The sequence below is a fragment of the Microcebus murinus genome, chromosome X (assembly GCF_040939455.1).
Source record: "Microcebus murinus isolate Inina chromosome X, M.murinus_Inina_mat1.0, whole genome shotgun sequence".
In the NCBI taxonomy this organism is placed as follows: Eukaryota; Metazoa; Chordata; class Mammalia; order Primates; family Cheirogaleidae; genus Microcebus; species Microcebus murinus.
The window spans coordinates 2,754,138-2,774,671 of record NC_134136.1 but is presented as its reverse complement, the minus strand read 5'-3'; the positions used below and the strand labels follow the sequence as shown (position 1 = coordinate 2,774,671).

Here is a 20,534-nt window from a genome sequence, read left to right as displayed (position 1 = left end):
GCTTGTAAAGTCCTTCCCTATCCCTGGAGCCTATAAAAATGCACTTGTTCATGGTCATATAGCGTGACATAATGGACATTGGAGACTCAGAAGGGGGATGGTTTGAAGTGGGTGCCAGGTGAAAAATTACCATTTGGGTGCAGTGTACACTATTTAGGTGATGGGTACACTAAAAGCCAAGACTTCTTCACTGTACAATTCATCCATGTGGCAAAAAACCATTTGTTTTTCCTAAACCTATTAAAATAAAATTAAAGAAAAATGCACTTACTTTTTCTCTGGATTGTTTAATGGTTATTTTTATATTTTTTCTCTTCCATGCATTTGAAATTGAGTTTATTGTTTGGTTGTGAAGTAGGCATTGCTTTGGAGAAAACTTTTCTTCTGCTGTCCTCTAAAATACATACCACAGCAGTCATCAACACAGAAGAAAACTTCTGTGACCAAATGTGGGATTTTTCTTTTCCAACACACCAAGCAGCACACACCAGCTGGGTGTCCTCTAATTCAATTCCAACACTGTCTACCTGGAGATAGTTTCAGATCCCACAGGTTGAGCCCCTTCTTTGGATTCAATTAATTTTCTTGAGCAGCTCACAGAACTCAGGGAAATATTTCCATTTACTAGTTTATTTATACAGGATACCACAAAGAATACAGATGAAGAGATGCTTTCAGTGAGGGACAAGAGAAGAATCCTGGGGCTTCCTCTAAGGCTCCCAAACATGACAAGGACTATGGGAATTATGAGCCAGGAACCGTGGATGAAAACCAATATATATACCATACCACCACAGAAATGTACCATATGTTTCCTCAAATAGTTAATTTTCTAAGCTCCAATTATTGAACAATTCTACTTTTTTCTCACTGATTTAAAATGCTGCTTTTATTATGTATTAAGTTCTTATATTTACAGAAGATTTTTTCCCTGAGCTTTCCATTTTCCATTTTTCCCACTGGCTTATTTTATTACTCGTTTGACCTCATTACTGTTACAGCACCGTTAATCATTTTCCTATCAAGTAATACAAATTCTTCACAGTTATTGTTCTTTTAAAAAATTTGTTTCAGTCATTTTACTAGTTGATTGTTCCATGTAAACCTTAGAATTATTATCATGTTCCTGAAAACAAACTTTTTGGTATTTTGATTGGAATTGTACTAAATCTATAAATTAATCGGATTCGAGCTGATAACTTTGCAATATTTAGTCTTTTATCTTGGATTACAGTATTTTTTTCATATACTTAAGTCTTATTTTTATGTTTAATACTTTTCTTTAGATAATTCCTGAATATTTATTCTTACGTGTTTGATTATATAAATATCATACATAGATGCATACACACAATGTCATTTCTTTTTCCTATTACAGTTTTGAATTGTCTATTGCTAGTATATAGGATGCTTATGATTTTCATGTATCTATTCTATGACTGGGGCTTTTTTAAAGCTTTCTTGTTAATTTTTACAAGTGTTCAGTAGTTTTTTGGTGTGTTTTTTAGGTAAATAGCTATGTCATAGGTAAGTAATGATTACTCTATTTCCTTTCCAACAACTTTAACTTTTCTGTTTCTTTTCTTACATTGGATAATCCAGTGTCTCACCACCTTTGCTGTTTATTAAAATCACTTGAGGAGTTTAAAAACTATCAGGACTCACTTAAATTAGAGATTCTGGTTTAATTGATGTAGGTGGAATCTGGCTATTGTCATTTTTGAAAGCTTCTCAGATATTTCTAGAAGCTAGTTTTGAGAATTGTTTTTCTAGACACTCTGGCCCAATGGTAAGTAATAGTGGTGATAGAATGCAACCTTTCCTGGTTTTGATTGTAAGCTTCTTGAGTTTCATGATTGATTGTGATATCAGGTGATTATTGAAGACTGAATCAGTGTTGTGTTGTAGTCAGCTCACTCTAGCTCAGACATCTTTTCCCAGTTTCCTATTCCTTGACATCATGTTGATAGCTTGAAATCATCCTTGGTGGGAATGTTCACATCATGGAAATTGACAAATGCTACAAATCAAGGGTCCCCACCTCTACCTCCTGATCTGGTCATTAATCATTTATCAGTGCATCACTGTAGATCTTTATTACATTAAGGAGGTAGTCTTCTATTCCTAAGGGTAATTTTCATCCACCATTACTATTTATACTTTTAATTATATTGACAGTTTACATCAGCAAAGTTCTAAAACTTTGTATTTCTCACAGTAAATGTTTTTTTCAATGTGATTCTTTTATTCTGATTCTTTTTTTTCCTTTTATTTCATCATATTATGGAGGTACTAAATATTGTTAGGGTTACAAATATTGCCCCTGCCCGCCCTCCCCCCATGTGTCCAATCCCCCGGTGGTGTGCACCACACACATTATGAAAGCATACACCCCTTTCCTCCTCCCTCCTCCCGTCTGCCCACCACCCGATAAAAAGTTTTGGTTGTTTTTTTTTTTTTTTTGACATTTTGGTTACATTGTATATCTTTGGCTCTCCCTAAGAAGGGTTAGAGTTATGCCCTTCCCCTCCAAAGTGCTCGTAACATCCCTAAGATTGGGTCCCCCCCCCAATCCCTGGTGAGCATTGCCACCATTTGAAAACCATAGTTTATTCTGATTCTTTAGGGTGTTTAGGGTGTCCTTCTATAGAAGTACATTGACTTTCTCTAGACCTAATAACTTTTTTTTTCTCTCTATTGGATTATAGACAAGGAGGAGTCAAATTTGAGTTAGATATCAGTGTGAGTTTTTGTTCAAAACGTTCAGGTCCAAATGAATAAAAAATGTAAAAATTAGTCCAATAATCATTGCTGTGGTGAATCACAGATTCATAGGGCAATGTGTTTCATGGAAAAGAGTGGTTCACCATCACCAAGCTAGAGAAATAGATTGACTTCATGTTCATCAAGCAATCCTCTATGAATAGTATCTTATCATGAAGTTGTGTATAAGAATTAAGTAATGTAAAGGTGGAATTGCCATTTTCTTATAAATGCTTTACAATCAACTGGGCTGATATTGTAGTTGATAGCCTCTTATGAAATTAAAGATCCCAAATAGGACACATGGCCAAATTTATCGTTCACTCTACTCTCACTGAGAGTGGAACAGGCCATGGGCAGGGCAAAGATTTTACTCAGATAAGGCTGCAGTATGCTTCAGAATATATCAATTACCAGTTTATATAGGTAGGTATCTTTCTCATTCCAGTAACCGAAATGTTGAGTTGTGTAGCCAGAATTTCTTTACCTTTGCTCATTCCAAAAGGATGCAGCCCACCTACTATGTGCCAGACAGTCTGCTGGGAGAAAAGGGTTATATCAGGTGTACTAGAGAAGCTGGAAGATATTTAGTATAGTGGGGACAAGCATATTCGTACAACAGTGGTACCAAGCAGGATGCCCGGTAATCTAGAGCTACTGGGAAATACCGGTTGGAATCAGGGTAATAGAAGAGGAGTGCCTCATGAAATTCCCACCATGCGATAGAATACATTTTTAGCTATCAATTTGTTATTATTCTTTAGATCCAATATTTGTTGGCCTCTTTGCATAGTAATGAATGCACACTAACAAATATGCTATCTCTGATGTCAGTTTTGTTGTTTCTTTTTTTGAGCGGGGCTTACCACACACATCTAGTAAGTATATTCTTTAGAAGTATTGATTATAACCAACGCTCTTTCAACTTCAGACCTATTAATATAGGCCATCAGGTGCAACAACCCTTACCTGCATCCACAGTTATCTTTTCTTTCTTCCCTTAGCCTCAGAGTGAGAAACATCCCTCCTGCTCTGGGCTAATTCTTCCATCCATGATGTTGATGCCATACTTTTTGTGTTCCTTAGGGATCTTGTGCTGTCAATTATCTTCTTACTTACCTGAATTTTAACTGTCTTCTCTCTAGTGACTTTCTTCACAGCCTTTGAGAGTGCTCAAGTCTGAGTGTAAAAGAAGTCCATCTTTGGCCTTACATGCCAGTTTACCTATTCTGCTCTATCTGTTGTCCTCCCATTCCATCCAAGCCTCTCAAAGTATATATAGACTTCACCAGTAGCTATCCAAAGGGTGACCTGGGAACCAGCTGCATCAGCATCACCAGTGTGCTTGGTACAAATGTGGAATCTCTAGCCCCATCCTTGACCTGTGGAGCCATATCTGCATTTTAACAAGATCCCCCGATGACTCACATGCACATTGGTGTGTGAGGAGAGCTGATTGAGAGTACTGACTCCTTTCTCTCCTATCTTCAATCTTCAGTCCACTTCAGTCTTGCTTTTTTCCTAAGACTGCACCTAGGATTAATTGGGAATGGTATTTATTTTCATTCAGTAAGCATTTCTCAGTCTTTCCTTAAACTCTGCTATATTTGAGACTGAACTGGCCCATGAAATAATTATCTTCATACTCCTTAACTATGCTGATTGTTCCCAAATTTCAATCTGTAACCCAACCCTCTTGACTTATGTCTAGGCTTATTACCTCCACTTAGAAACTTTATAGACCCCTCAAATCTCATAAGTCTAGTCCTCTCTGGGCCCAGTGCATAACACCACAACAAAGTGAAACAACTTTCAAAACTAGAGATGCTCCTTTTCCTGTATTCCCTATCTTGTTTGGTAATACCATCGTCAATCTAGACTTTTCCATAAAAATATTGGAGCTACCTTGTCAGTTCTGATCCACAGTCCTGACATTTAATCAGATACCAAGTTTGGTCAATTTCGTCTCCTAAATATTTAAAAAATCGAGTCCCTTCTTCATTCTCACTTCTCCCTTAGTTCAGGCTTTTATTATCTTTCATTCTGACTATTGCCATGATGTTCTTACTGTTCTCTGTGCATTTAAATTCAATTTTCCCAAATGTCAGTCATTCTAGAACATTGTAACAAATTTCTGTCTGTATACCACCTGTACTATGATTTGTTGAGTGTGTTTTGTTAGATAAATTGGCTATTTTTCTTTACCTCATCAAAGCAATTATGTTTTTGAAACTATTTCAAATACTTATTATAGTTTTGAATGCATTTAAAAACAAATGCATAATTATTAAAATTAAAAATAATTTCCATTCATGTGCTATATGTTGGGAAACACTTGCATGTAAGACCCCTTGCTATTTGCCCTTTAATCTTTCCCACAATGCCTTATAATATTGCTGCCATTCATTTCATTTATCCCTAAGCTATAATTTCTGGATACATTGTTGATATTATTATTTTGAACTTTTACCTGTTATATCAATTAAGAATAAGAGAAATAAAAGATTTTATTTTATCATTTATTCCTTCTCTAATGTTCCTCCTTTCTTTATATGATCTAAGTTATTAGTCTATATCATTTTCCTTTTCTCTGAAGAACTTCTTTTAACGTTTCTTGCAAGGCAGATCTTTTGTTGACAGATTTCTTCAATTTTTATTTACTTCTGAAAGTACTTTTTTCTCCTTTACATTTAAAGGATTCTACACTGGTCTTCTCTTTATTTTCACATTCTCTTATTCATTTCTTTCTTTATTTTTGACAAATAATAATTACATACATTTATGGGCTACAATTTGATGTTTTTATACATGTACATTATAGAAAGATTTAGTCAAACTAATTAACATGTATCACCACCTCACCATCTTGGTTTTGTTTTTGTTTTGTTTTGTTTTGTTTTGACAACATTAGAAGTCTATTCTTTTAGCAATTTTGAAATATACAATACATTACTATTAACTGTGCTCACTGTGCATAGCAATAGATCACTAAAATTTATTCCTCCAATCTAACTGAACTTCGTACCCCTTGATAAAACATCTTCTCTTTCCCTATCTCTACCTGATAAACCCCAGCTTCTGGTAACCACCTTTTTAACTCTCTGATTCTATGAGATCAACTTTTATGGATTTCACATTTAAGTCAGATTACACAGTATTTGTCATTCTGTGTTGGGTCTATTTCACTTAGCATTTTATCTTTCAGGCTTATCCATGTTCTCATGAATGACAAAATTTCCTTCATTTAAAAGCTTTAAAGTATTCCATTGTATATGTGTACCACAGTTTCTTTGTCTGTTCATCTATTAATGGACTCTTAGGTTGTTCCTATATATTGGCTTTGTGAATAATGCTGAAATGAACATGGAAATGCAGGTATCTCTTCGAATGCCAATTTTAATTCCTTTGGCTTTACATATGTATAAGTGAGATTGTTGGATGGAATGGTAGTTCCATTTATAGTTTTTTGAGGAACCTCTATACTATTTTCCAAAATGGCTATACTAATTTACATTCCCACCAACAGTATAGAAGGGGTTTGTTTTTTTTTTTCATTGTTATCAACTCTTATTGTCATTCGTCTTTTTTATAATAGCCATTCTGGCAGATAATATCTCATTTTAATTTGCATTTTCTGATAATTAGAGGTATTGAGCTTATTTTTAATATATCTGTTTGCCATTTGTATGTCTTTTCAGAAATGTTTATTCAGATCCTTTTCACATGTTTAAATTGGGTTATCTGTTTTCTTGCTATGGAGTTGTTTGAGTTCCTTCTGTATTTTGGATATCAGCTTCTTGGCAGATTTATGGTTTGCAAATATTTTTTCTTAATCTGTGGGTCATCTTTTCATTCTATTGATTGTTTTTTTTGGTTTGAATAAATGATAAATACTTGGGTAATGGATACCCCAAATACCCTGATTTGATAATTACACATTCTATGCATGTAACAAAATTTCCCATGTATTGCACAAATATGTACAAATATCATATGCTTTTAAAAAAGAACAAAAAACTCTGGGAATTTTTTTAAATGGCTACTTTTCTTCTCCGTCTGCTGGAGGCATGAGATGACTTTTCCCAGATCTTCATTGTCAGAAATCTGATAGAACTCCTGAAGATAAAACTCACAGGACTATTAGGGTCTCCTTAGGACTGGGTTCCCTTGGGGTTTTTACCTCTCAAATATGTACATATCAAGCCTCTAGCAATTCATTAATTACAATTTAGGTTTTCCTATCCTAGTACTGTTTCCCAAGAAGTTTTCTACTCCTGAGATTCTGTTGAAATAAGTTTTGATTTTTTTTTTCATCTGCCTGTCTGTCATTTCAGTTTTGGGGATAGTAGTTTGCCTTAGGACCTCTGTTCTCTGATTAGTCTAAGAACAGTTTGTGCAGCTTTTTTTGTTGTTGTTGGATGCATGTTAAAGATGACTTCCTAGCTCCTTATATGCTAGACCAGAATTCAAGAGAGTTTTTGAAACTTCAGAGACTTGCCTCTTATAAAGTTTTGATCTTTGGTAAACTGTTTGAATGATATACTTTTTTTACCTTTGATTTTATTTTAAAACAATTTTTTAAAATGTTAATTATTCTGGATCTATAACAGTTGTATATAGGGTATATGTGATGTTTTGATATAGCATACAACATGAATTAATCAAATCAGAATAATTGGGGCATCCATGACTTCAGGCATTTATCATTTGTGTTAGGAACATTCCAATTCCACTCCTTTAGTTATTTTAAAGTATACCCCAACTCATTGATGATTATATCACTTTATTGTGCTATCAAATATCGTTCATCCTGTTTTTGTACCTATTGACCATTCCCACTTTCTCCCTCTCTCCACAATATTCTTCCTAGCCTCTGGTAACCATCAAAGAATAACTTACTTTTAATTAATATACCTTTTTCCACCTCAGTCCTTTATTGTATAATTCTGTATGTGTGTGTTTGCATTTGATTATGGAAATTTTTATATATTCATTTTAGTAGTTACCTTTACAGCTGTAAGCTATAATACACTTACTTTTCTATTTATTTATACACTATTAATTGAATCCCTACCATGAACAATTATTTTTTTTTCTTTTAAAAGGATTAAAAAGTAAGTTATTTTGGATGATTCACTTTTTTTTAATCTTTTCTTATATAGATCCTAAATGCCCAGGAGATGTTGATTTTCATAATAGTGACTGGGACATTAAGACAATCACCAGCTCCTTGAAATTCTACCTCAGGTATGCCTGATTTGAATGGGAACTTTGCTTTTCATAGTTTTCTGGATGGAGATTAGAGTTAATGTGGTCCTAATTTCAGGAGGTTGCATAGAATTACTAAAGAAGAAAAGACTAAAAAGGATTTCTGTCAAACAGTGTACGTTAGAAGACATTTTAGACCTGGAAAGCATAAAAATAAAATTGTCACTGTATTAAAAGCCAAAAAGATTATTTTTAAATGATGCCCTTGAAATAATTGAACAAGCTTTGGCATTGTTCACAGAGTGATGTCATGATCGTTTTATTAGTAAAAAAACATGAATTGTAATAGTTCCTGATTGTTAATGTGTTTTAGTAAACAACAACCATTTTGAAACATCAAATTGCATTTGGTCCAAAATAGTGTGTGTGTGCGTGTGTGTGTGTGTGTGTGTGTGTGTATGTGAGAGAGAGAGAGAAAGAGAGAGAGAGAGAGAGAGAGAGAGAGAGAGATGTGTTCTATACCATGCTTAATCTATATGATAGAAAAAAATCCAGGGAAATTCAACTGTAAAAATATTGGAGTAAATGAAGTGGCAGCAGTATGCGTAAAAATGTTAACTTACCAGCAAAATTCATGGATGCACAATGATGAAGAATATATTGTTTAGTTTTATGCCATCAATTTGTATTATGCAAAAGGAATTTGAGATGTATATTCTTTAAACCCATTCATTTCTTACCATTCTCTATGTCCAATCATATGCACTGTACTTTATGTGCCAAAATCTCTTCTTTTTGACTATTGAGCTCTTTAAAGCATTAAGATAGATACTGAAACTCTGAAAAAATATATTTAATCCAAAATAGATTCACTATTAAATGATCTTCTGCTTTAGCATCATCTTGGAGTTTTATGTAACCATGAATGCTCTGCAGAAGTATTTCTCCTAATTTGCCAAAGTGGAAAAGAACTTTTATCACAGGGTTTATTCTGTGCTAGTCAGTGTGCTAGTGCTAACACTGTGACAGTGTCATTGTTTTTTTTTTTTTTTCAATAACCAAGTATGGTACTTAGTACTATACTCATTTTACAGATGAGAAAACTGAGATATACCCCTTTTCCTGTTTAAGTTATCCCTATGCTCACAGATAGTATTATTTCAACATCAGTGTCTTTGACTCTTAAGGCCACTTTTAAGGCCAGGACATCTTCTTTCTGTATTTCCTATTCCCAGTGGGAATGGTGGTCTTCTTGGAGTTGCTTGGATAACTTTGTAAAGATAGAGAACAATTTGTCATGTATACTTTCAGAACACTCGTGATGATGACAATAGTCGGAGTAAGTGATTCTGTGTCTCTGCCTCCTTCAAAAGAGTCAAAATTTTCAGATTTATGTAGGTTAAGCCCTTCCCCCAACTCATCCCATAATAAGCAGTCTGGCCCTTTTGTAAGATGAGAAGATTGAGCCTGAAAGTTTAAATGTGTAGCAACCCCATAAGAGATGTATGTCCTTGAGACTCTCTTCCATGGGCCTTTAATATATACCAGCCAGTGAACAACTGTTTTGCTGTTTTGTTTTTCTTTGAAATTATTTTTATTTTTTAGAAATGGGGTCTAGGTCTATTACCTAGGCTGGTCTGGAACTCCTGAGCTGAAATGATCCTACCATCTCAGCCTCCTGAGTAGATGGGACTACAGACACTGACATTCTTTACATTTCTCAAAGATAACAGTGGTCTTAGATTGGGTGTCCTTCTGTGTTGTAGGTATCTAAATCAGACCCTATCTCCAACATTCCCAAAAAAGCCATCTAAAAATCATATCATTTCTCTCTCCTGTATTTTTAACCTCATTCAACTGGTTCTTTCGCTTCAGCATATAAATATTGCTATAGCAATGTACATCTTTGAATCACTAAATTATTCAGTAAAAATTTCTTGATTGTTCTATGCCAAGCATAGATATCCATATGTATATGGATATGGTCTCTGATCTTAAAGAGTTTATAGTTTAACTATGGGAAAAGTCAGAAGACAAATAATCATACTAATATGACAAGCAGTAATGTGTGTATTAATTTTATGATTGCATATAATAGGAAGACCTGGCATATTCTGGTTGTTTAAACTAAGGATTGAAACATAAGGTGGAATCTACTGGGAATGGGGTTCCAGACAGAGAGAACTGCCTAAGCAAAGGCTTTGAGGCAAGAGGCAAGAATGCTCCTTCCAGAAACCACATGAACCAATACTCAAGTGTAGAGAAGGAGGGGGACATATGTAGGGGTCAGATCATACAGGGCCTTATGGGACATTTTAAGTGTTAGGGTTTGGATTTATTTTCTAAGGTAATGGGACTATAGTGAAAGATTTTAATCAGAGGGTTACATGATATGATTTGGGTTTTCAAAAAAAGAAATAGCATGGATAAGTAGAGGGAGACAAACTGGGTGGAAGTATAAATCAATTAGCAGGTCTTCGCAGCGGTCCAGGTAAGAGATTATTCTCCTTCTTGGACTAGGGAGTAGTAGCAGTGGATATTGGTAGAAGTAAGTGTATTCGAGAGATTTAGGAGATAAAATTGATAAATTGGATATGAGAATCGAGGAGAGGGAAATAAAAATATGACTTCCACATTTCTGCCCCATGCAACCAAATAATGGTCACATGTTTACTAACTGGGGAAATACAGAAGACCAGAATTGAGGAAGACAATTAAGGTAGGTTGTGGATATCTCAAATTTGGGAGCCTTTGAAGAAATTAGAGCATGATATTAAGCAACTATTTGGATATATAGGTCTAAAACTCAGTGATGAGTCTGGGCTTAAGCTGAAAAATTGGGGATCATTGACCATGTAGATGATAATTAGAGCCAAGTAGTTAGACAAGATCACCTAATGAGATACTTCATCCCTTCCAGCCAAGCTTTCATATCACATAATATATACTCTGTGTTTCTACTTCTTTTTAACTCCTCAGGTTACTCTTAAACCCATTATAATTGGACTGTCACCTCCTATGCTCCAATGAAGGTTACCTTGCCAGGTGACTCCCTCAGTGCTGCACAGAAAGAACAATTGCCAGTCCTTACCTTATTGGACCTCTTTGTAACAATCCCTTTCTCTTGTTTCAGATTCTGCTGTGTCATTTGCTTTTGTTTTTTCTCTTATTCTTTGGTCATTTTTGGCAGTTCCCTTTATGGTCTTTCTACTTGCTATTTCCCAGGGATCTCTTTTTTATTACACTAGAGTGATGAAAAACTCAAATATCTGCAGTGGCCAGGAATTAAAATGAGTGCAATAGAGTATTTTCATATTAAACACTTAGCACAGTGAATGTTTATTTGCACATGTAAATCCATATGTTTATATACAAACTGCAGTATTAAATTCTTCTACAAATAACTAGGTAGGCCCAGTGGACCCAGATCTTTCAACTTTTCAAAAGAGGTAGGCAATATGGATTTTTATATGAAAGAACATAATTTTTTTATATTTTCATCATTGATTCAATTTCGTTTCTTTTTTATATACTGTGCTAGACAAATAAGAAATGTGAAAAGTCCCCATAGAGTGGTTTGGCTGTCAATTTGCCATCTTGCCTGCCTGGTGTAGTGGCAACTATTCTGTTTTTAAGCATGTTTCTAGGTTTATCTTTTTCCCGTCTGCTGCTCAGACCTAGAAGGCCTTGCATCTAGCTTCTTAATGGACATCTCCCTCTTGCTAACCCAGAGGCCCCTCTAACTTAGCATCTCTCCTTTGCTCTTAATCAATTCCTATCCGATCCAGTCACCCACACCAGTTTACCCTTTCCCTCACCATCATACCCAGTCAATGAAGGAATTCTTACTTGAACATCTTTCAAAACACTTTGTTTCTATCTCTGTTGCCACTATTTCTATTTAAGTCTTTATTGTCTTTTACCTGGATTACCATAGCAACAGTGGCAGGCAAGATAGTGTAGTAATTGAGAACATGGGCACAGGAGACAAACTTCCTGGTTTTGCTACTTATTAGCTATGTAATCTTGGATGAGTTCTTTAACTTTTCTGGGCCTCAATTTCCTCACCTGTAAAATGGAGATAATTTCAGTGCCTACCTCACAGGGTTGTCATGCAGTTTAAATGAGTTAATACATGTAAATCACTTAGTACAGTGCAGAGTTTGCTATCATCATCCTCATTATTATTACTGGGTTACTTCTTTCCTCTGAGTCACCTACCATGTACCTTTATTTTATCATCACACTTATCCCACTGTATTGCAAATTTTGTATATGGCACTCTGAAGTACTAGACAATCAGCTCCTTGGAGGTTTAGAGTATGTCTTACTCATCTCTTGATCCCCAATACCCGGCACAATGCCAGGCACATATAGGTGCTCAGACAACATTTTTTTTAGTAAATGAAGGAACCTGTTTGAGTCTTAGTTTCCTCTTCTAGTGAATGGGGATTTGACTAAGTGCTTCACCTCATGGAATCATTGGAAGGGTCAACTGGGAGGACAGTTTCAAAAGTACTTTGGAAATTCTACAGATTTATCAAGTTGTAACTGATTCACAGTAGCATTCAGAATGGGTCCACTTTGGAATTGTGCAGAACTGGTTTTTGCTTCTTTTTTTTAGTTTTGAGAGATAATTGGAGACCTTGCTAGAGGCATCAGTCCATACTCTTGAATTACTACCAACTTGTCTTCTCCTGAGAAAGCCTCATGTGAGGAGAAAATATTTATAATCTCATTTCTGAGCTGTGGAGCTCAGAAACTTCATCCTTGCTGCCCATAGAACTGAGAATTCAAGGCCTGGCTATTCCTTCCCTATAGGAACTTATAATTTTCATTCATTTCAGGAATCTTTCTGAACCTGTCATGACCTATAGGCTGCACAAAGAGCTGGTCTCTGCTGCCAGTAAGTATTTATGTTACTCCTTAATTGTGTTGTCCTGGTTACTTCATAAGGTTTATACCAATAAGCCTAGGAAACTGGAGGGAAGGAATCAGATGCATACACAGATTTTGCCCACTGCCAAATGATAGTAATCTTGCTGCCTTACACAAGAGTTGTATTGCTTGTTATAAATCAATATTAGGTGAGTGGGTTGGAGGAAACGGCTAACTTGAGGGAAGTGACAACATTACGACTTCATCAATTTATTGATTTTATTGCCTCTTCCATCAGAACAAGAGTTGGTCCACATTACCAGGGGACAGCAAAATGGTTGCATTACAGTTGCTGTTTTAGCTTTCTTTAGTGCTTTGTCTTTTCAAGTGTGTTGTGAATCATTACTCCTATCTGTTAACATTAGCATCACGTTTTCCAGATGAGAAAACTGAGGGTTATGATGGAGAGGTACATGGGAAATAAGGTATATAGAGTCACTCTAAAAGTTGGCAGCTAAAGAAGCACTAAAACTTTTGGCTAAGGCCACTATATGAATGTACTTCTCCATGTCTACATGGCCCTTTTCCGGCATCATGCCCTTTGTGGTGTGCAGGAAAGAGATTCGGGGGACTTTACCTCTTACTGGGTCTTTGTTCAGGTAAGGGAGCTTCAGTCTTTACTTCCGAGCTTTCTCAGTGATTTTCACAGGAAACCCGAAGCAGCAATGCACCTCTTAGTAGGACGGGTAAGGTGGGTGAAATAGGTTTCTAGCTGGAAGTTTACGCATGAGACTTTAGGAATATCTGGCTGTGCCCAGCATTCTTGTTTCCTCTGAGACAGTCTGTCTTTTCTTCTTATCTTTCTCTTCTTTATTGTCTATTTTCTTCCTCCTTCTAGGCCTATTTCTTTGTTCATATTTATCTCTGTCTTTTCCTTTTTTCTTTTTCTCTCTGTCTTTTTTTCTAGGTCTCTCTTTGTCATTGTGTCTTTGTGTCTATTTACTTGTTTCTTTTCATCTCTTTGACTCTCTCTGTGTCTCTGGTTGTCGTTCTCTGTGTGTGTGCGTGTGTGCGTGCGTGTTTGTGTGTGTATGTATGTATTAGAATTTGCTCAAGACAATTTCCCAGAAAGCCAAATCGTCTCTTTTACTATTCTCTCTCAGAGTCTGACAACCCGGATTACCGGCTAGGAGCTATTCACTCCCTGGTATATAAACTGCCAGAAAAGAACCGAGAAATGCTGGAAATTCTGATAAGACACTTGGTCAAGTAAGTAACTGCAGGATTTTCAGAAAGAGTTCCTATTAGAGGACTGGCCCCTGTGGTAAGACTATAGTGAAACTGCCTCTCAGTTCTTTCAGTCCCAGCACTCAACCGCTTTCTTGGCTGGCTGAGTGTTCTGCTAGGAAGGCAATTTTGCTTTGACCTTTATATATATCCTCTCAGTCATCATGTATCTGAGTTGTCTCAATTGAAGGATAACATGAAAATAAACTGGTCTAAATATAGGCTTTGCTATCAGATAAAGTTAGTTTTGAATCCTAGCTCTGCAATTTATTTAGCTATATATATCATCTTAGGCATACTTCTCTGAGTCTCTGTTCATCTGTTCGGTGAGAATAGTCATGCCGAAAATGCAGCAGTGTTGTGTGGATTAGAATGAACACAGATCAAGTGCATGGCACATAGGAGGCTTTCAAGAAATGGGAGTTGCCATTAAGATTCTGGTCACCCTCTTCAAACAATGTGGAAGTCAGTAACAGCCAGCAGCATTTCAGAGAGTAGGCCTGGTGAAGGCACTGAGATAGGTGGTTAAAACAGGTACATGCACCCTACAGTGATGCTTCTTGGCCAGGGGATTTAATGTTGTGAATAAAGATGAATATACTTAGCTCAAATAAGGCACAAGGTGCTACTCAGCAGCCTGAGGCCTGAGGATTGCTTCACCCCAGGAGTTGAAGACTAGTGTGGGCAACATTGCGAGATCCCAAATTAAACGAAGAGGCAGAAGGCACTCTGCCCATGAGTAAGCAAACCTGGTTTCTAGTTTCATTTCTGCTTGCCAGCTTATTTGGGGACCATGGGCAGGTCATTCTCAAGGCTTCTCTTGGTATACTAAACTATAAAGAAATGTGAAAATAGCTTAGAGAAATACATTGTAATACATTTTAAGTATATATATTTAGCAAATAAAACCATTAGCTCACTCAAAGGATGATGCACTTTAACCTCATTTGGAGAGGATCTCAAACACATAAAATTGAGACCCTTAGTGAAGGTGGCACTCCAGGCCAATGGCTCTCTTGGCCTCTCCCTGTGATAAATCCTGAGGGATTTGCCTATCTGGACCTCTGGTTTTCCTATGATATCACCAAGATATGATTCAGTGCTGACTTTCTAAGATGTTTTTACACTTCTGTTGCAATGAGTATTGCAGACACTGATAATAAACAGAATTAAAAAGAGTATGGCTTTTATATTCATTGCCAGTATTTGCAATTTAGGATAATAGAGAACATTAAGCTGCATTTTCTCTCCAAAAAGTAATTTGTGATAATCTTAGTAAAAGTACCAAAATCAGCAAAGAAGTGATTTGCATGTTAATTTGAAGTTTCCTTGTGGGATAGAGAGCTTGGATTCAAGGTCTTGGTTTGTCACGAATTTGCTGTGTGACCTAAACACTGGCCCTCCCACTCCCTGGACCTCAAATTTGTTCATCTAACATGGAGGGACTGGAATAGCTAATCTCATAGGGCTCTTTTAGCTCTGATTTTCTAAGAGTCTTAATACATGACAGGAGCCACTAGTGAGTGACAGGGTCCCTGCCTCCATTCACCCAAAGGCTGGCTGCCTGGCTTACTTCAGGAATCTGTGTCCTCAAAATTCCTCAAAATGAAAGAAGGCATGTACACAAATAGATCAGAGAAATAGAAAGACAAATACCCTTAAATATATTTTAAAATGCTCAGGCTCTGTCATAGTAAGAAATATGCAAATTATACCTACACTGACCTGCCATTTATTGTTGAATTCTAATGTTTGTCGATGAGACTATGGGTAATGCAGTATAGTCCCCGAAGAGGGATTTGGCATTATCTAACAAATCTGTGTATTCAGTTATCATTTCACCCAGCAATTCCACTTCTAGGCATCTATTCTAAAGATACACCTCCACGAATACAAAATGATATATGCACTAAGTTTGTCATTACAGCACAATTTTTTTCAAGTTTTGTCAAAATTTTATTGATTCTTAAATTTAAATTAATTAAAATTTAAAATTCAGTTCCTCAGTTATCCTAGCCCCATTCCAAGGGCTCTGCAACTATCTGTGGCTAGTGGCTACTGGGTAGGATAATGCAACTTCTGAAGAAAAGATAGACAATTTTTAATAGCATGATATTGGAAAGAACACAAATATCTTACGATAGGGGACTACTTGAGTAAGTTAGGGTAAGTTAAAAAATGTAGCATTATGTAGTCATTCAAAAAAGAATAAGGAAGATTTCTGTAAACTCTGTGTTTATAGTGATTTCTAGGATGAATTACAAATTTCCAGGATGCAGAACAATCCAAATAATAACGATAAAACCCAAGGTACAAAACCCAAGGATATAGAAATATATGAGAATATATACACATTTTCTTATTTTTGTCAAATGAAACACACTAAGATAAAAGAAAAAAAACTCACCCCAAAAGTTAAATGTAAAGTTACCATAAGACCCAGAAATTACACTCCAAGGTATATACCCAAGATAAATGAGAACTTATTGTCAGCACAAAACTTATACACAAATGTTCATAGCAGTGTTACTCAGACTTATTCAAAGGTAGAAACAACCTAAATGTTCATTAAATCATGAGTGAATAAATGAAATTTGGTATACACATATATTGGAATATTATTTAGCCATAAAAAGGAATGAAATACTGCTACATGCCACAACATGAGTGAACTGTGTTATGCTAAGTGAATGAAGTCAGACACAAAAGTACACATATTAATATTAAATGGCTCCATTTATATGACATAATGTAGAATAGATAAATCTATAGACATAGAAAGTAGATTAGTGGTTGTCCAGGGCTGGGAAGTGGGGATATAACAAGGAATAGGGGGTGACTGATAATGTATGTGAGGTTTCTTTTTGGAGTAATGGAATTTTGGAGAATTAGGAGTGATAGTTTCACAAGTCTGTGACTATGCTAAATACTTTTGAATTGTACTCTTTTGAAGGGTTAATTTTACAGTATGTAAAATATATTTCAATGAATTTGTTATAAAATAAAGTAATAAACATGGTTACTTCATGGAATAGGTGACGAATATGGTGGAGGGGATGTGGATAAGAACTAGATTCCTCTAAGTCCACCTCCCTATTTAGTTTTGACTTTAAAGCCATATTAATGCTTCACATATCCAAGAAACAATGTTAAATCAAGCATTATAAATGCTATGCTTGAACACCAGAAAAAGCAAATGAATCTAATGTATCAAAGTGTTTATCAACTTGATAATATAATCACACAGAGAAAGCCATTATTTAAAGTAACTTGTTAGCACAGTCTTGTGACTCATCCTTGATGAGATAATACTCTAAAAACAGGAAGATCAAAGTTTTAAGCATCACCCAGTAGGTTTGTTAGTAGTGGTGATATAATTTGAGATAAGCACATCTCACGAGGATAAAGCAAAAAAAAAAAAAAATATATATATATATTAATGCCATCACAAGCCAAGGTTTATGGTAGAAAAAAAAAAGACATATAGCTGCAAAATTGAAAACATAAAGAACAAAAATTCTGTAATGTTAAAGTTACGTTGAAAATATCAATATGAACTCATGATTTTAAAACAAAAGAAAACGACAAAAACCTTTATCTACCAAACCAGTCTTGGTCATTCTATCTAAATAGCAATGAATTCATCTATTAATATTACCTAATTCTTTGTTTCTAAACAGCATTCCTTTTTCAAAGGAATCAAGAATGCTTAGAGAAATGGTTGATTCCAGGTCTAGGGTAAGGAAAATACAAGGTGAGCTTTGGATAAAGCAAGGGATAGCCAAAATTCTAATAGGGTCATGTCCAAAGGACACATAGGAACCAACTTCAACCTACACTTAGGACGTTTGGGGCAACCTGAATATCAAAAATACTGAGTAATAGATTTGATTCTGACATATTGAATAACATAAACTTATGGGGGTAGGTATAGGAAGGAAAGCTCTTTAATTAAAAAAAATGACAGCTAACATAGGAGGAATAAAAGAATTAGAGAAATCACTAGTTTGTATCCTCAGTTCTCTGTTTTAGATGTGGATCACAATCTTTGGGTAAAAGAATATCGAGGAACAGGATATTCACATAATTTTAGTACATCACCCATAGGTTACTTACTAATTTCAAATGGAAAAATGTATATTTACAATGAAGCTATCTGGAATACCCCACCTTAAATAATTGACCAAAGTTAGCAACAGTAATAATGGTACAAACCTGAATTAAATTAAGCATTTCCAGTTTATAAGAAATAAAGAGTATAGAAAAATACCAAGTATTTGATATTCTATAATACTTTTGAAAAGACTTGCAGTGCGTGAACTTTGAATGGATCAAGATTCGAAAAGCCCACGTGTAAAAGACTTTTTTCTGTGACATTTGGGAAAATTTGAATACGGAATAGATATTAGATGTTATAGAACTGTTAATTTTCTTGGGTTGAAAATATTATTGCGATTTTGTAGGAAAATTTGCTTGTTCTTTGGAGATGAATGCTGAATTATTTAGGGTTGAAGCAACTTACTTTCAAAGGGTTCAGAAAAAAATACACAGAGCAGAAAGCAAATGTGACAAAATGTTAATTTTTGAATCTAAGTATATAGATATAGTATGAGTGTTCATAGTACCACTCTCAAGTTTTGTATGTTTGAAAACATTTATAATCAAGAGTTGTAGGGAAAATTTAAATATAAATAAGCTTAGTTCCAACTGAGAAATTTGTAGAGGAGAAGAATATTCATGTACTTTAAAAATGTACATAATTATCCTTCCTGCCAACCTCTGATTTCATCATCTATATCTTGATTATATCTATGCTTTTGTAATGTGTTCCCATAGCCAGCCAGTTTTCTAGGCTAATAACAGGAAGATACAAACTCACCTTGGCCAATTCAGAGTTCCCAATTATCCAGTTCTTTTGGGTTATTACCTGTAACTTTCATTAGTCATAGATTATAGAACCACAAGGGTCACCTCCCTGATAATCTTATTATCAGTGGAATATTACAATGGAAGCAAGCTTCAGGCCTAATTCTGCCATTCATACAGGTATTCGTCAGCAACCAGACACAAAAGGAGTTATACAACCTGTTCTATAAACTCAGTCAATAAAGTGCCAGATCTCTGTCCTTTCTGTTACTCTTACAGCATCTTGAATGAAAGGTTCATTCAAAGCCAGTAAGATTGGAGCCAGGCAATGAAATCCTATGATCTAGTGTCCAAATGCAATCTTAGGCCTAGGCTACCATTGTAAAGGTTATGGGCTGTTAGGCTTACTGGATTCTATTTTTTTTTTTTTTTTTTTTTGGTAATAGTCATTATTTCAGAAGCAGTACTGTGCATTGTAGAAATTAGAAAATAACTGAAAAGCAAAATAAAACAAAACACAAAAGTAAATGTTTTCTAATTCCAATATTCATTAATCACTACTGTTACTATTGTATTTATTTGTCCAGTTCTTTCTGTATATGTGTGTTTCTGTATACACACACACATATTTGCTTTTTTCAACCAAATTGATATTATGGTATTTTTCAACTTTCTTTTTTCAGTTTAACAATTATCACGGTACCAGACCATATTAACATTTTTAAGTTGACCCCTAAAGTGCCCTTTATAGGTGTTTGTCCAAAGTAGTATTCAATATAGGGCCACATATTATATCTTCTACTTCTGTCCTTTTCATCTCTTTAATTTACCACAATCCCCCCCCCCCTTTAAAATGATACTAGCTTATTCACAAAACAAGAGAAGTTGTCCTGCAGGAAATTACTTAATTAGTTCTGTCTGGTTTCTTCATTTTTGCATTTTTTTAGCTTATTCTTCTATTTCCTGTATTTCTTGTAAAGTAGAGGTTATATCTAAAAGCTAGATGGATTCAAGTTAATACTTTTTGGCTAGAGCAAATTGTAGGTGATGTTGTATACCTCATGCTGCAGCACATGTGAAGATTGATTGATTTACATTACTGATGTTAAGATTGACCATTGCCATATTCTGGTACCCTGTGCATGTAAGGTTGGGAGTGTCTAAATAATATTTCCAACCAATCTATATGTCTTGAACACATCTAGGCAATGAGAAATTATAATATTTTTTTTACCATATATTATTCTACTTAACAAAGCCTTTGGTGTTGATTGGAGAGTAAAGTTAGCTGTAGCTTAAAATAGACCCTCTGGGTTTGTACGTGGATCTTTCAAATACTAATTAATCGCTGCTAGAGGATGTAAGTATGTATTTGCAAGTGGAATACTAGAATCAAAACTAACTTGCCTAGAGGATACATGAAAACTAACAAGCATATGCCAAATTTCATCAGTTTTAAGTAGTATTTTCTTTTTCATATAGTATTCTGAATTCTGGATATATCTTAGAATCAATGGTTTCTTAAAATCACT

At 35.2% G+C, this 20,534-nt stretch overlaps 1 protein-coding gene across 3 annotated transcripts in view; it reads left to right on the top strand.

Annotated features, from left to right (window-relative positions):
- The window catches only part of OPHN1 (oligophrenin 1), a 287,434-nt gene that overhangs the window by 210,244 nt on the left and 56,656 nt on the right, over window positions 1-20,534 (top strand). For all 3 annotated transcript variants that reach the window (XM_075999259.1, XM_075999258.1, XM_012736270.3), the window contains 3 exons: window positions 7,926-8,010; window positions 12,819-12,877; window positions 14,013-14,118. In XM_075999259.1, the coding sequence (XP_075855374.1) occupies window positions 7,926-8,010; window positions 12,819-12,877; window positions 14,013-14,118 (250 nt within the window). The remainder of the gene's footprint in view (window positions 1-7,925; window positions 8,011-12,818; window positions 12,878-14,012; window positions 14,119-20,534) is intronic.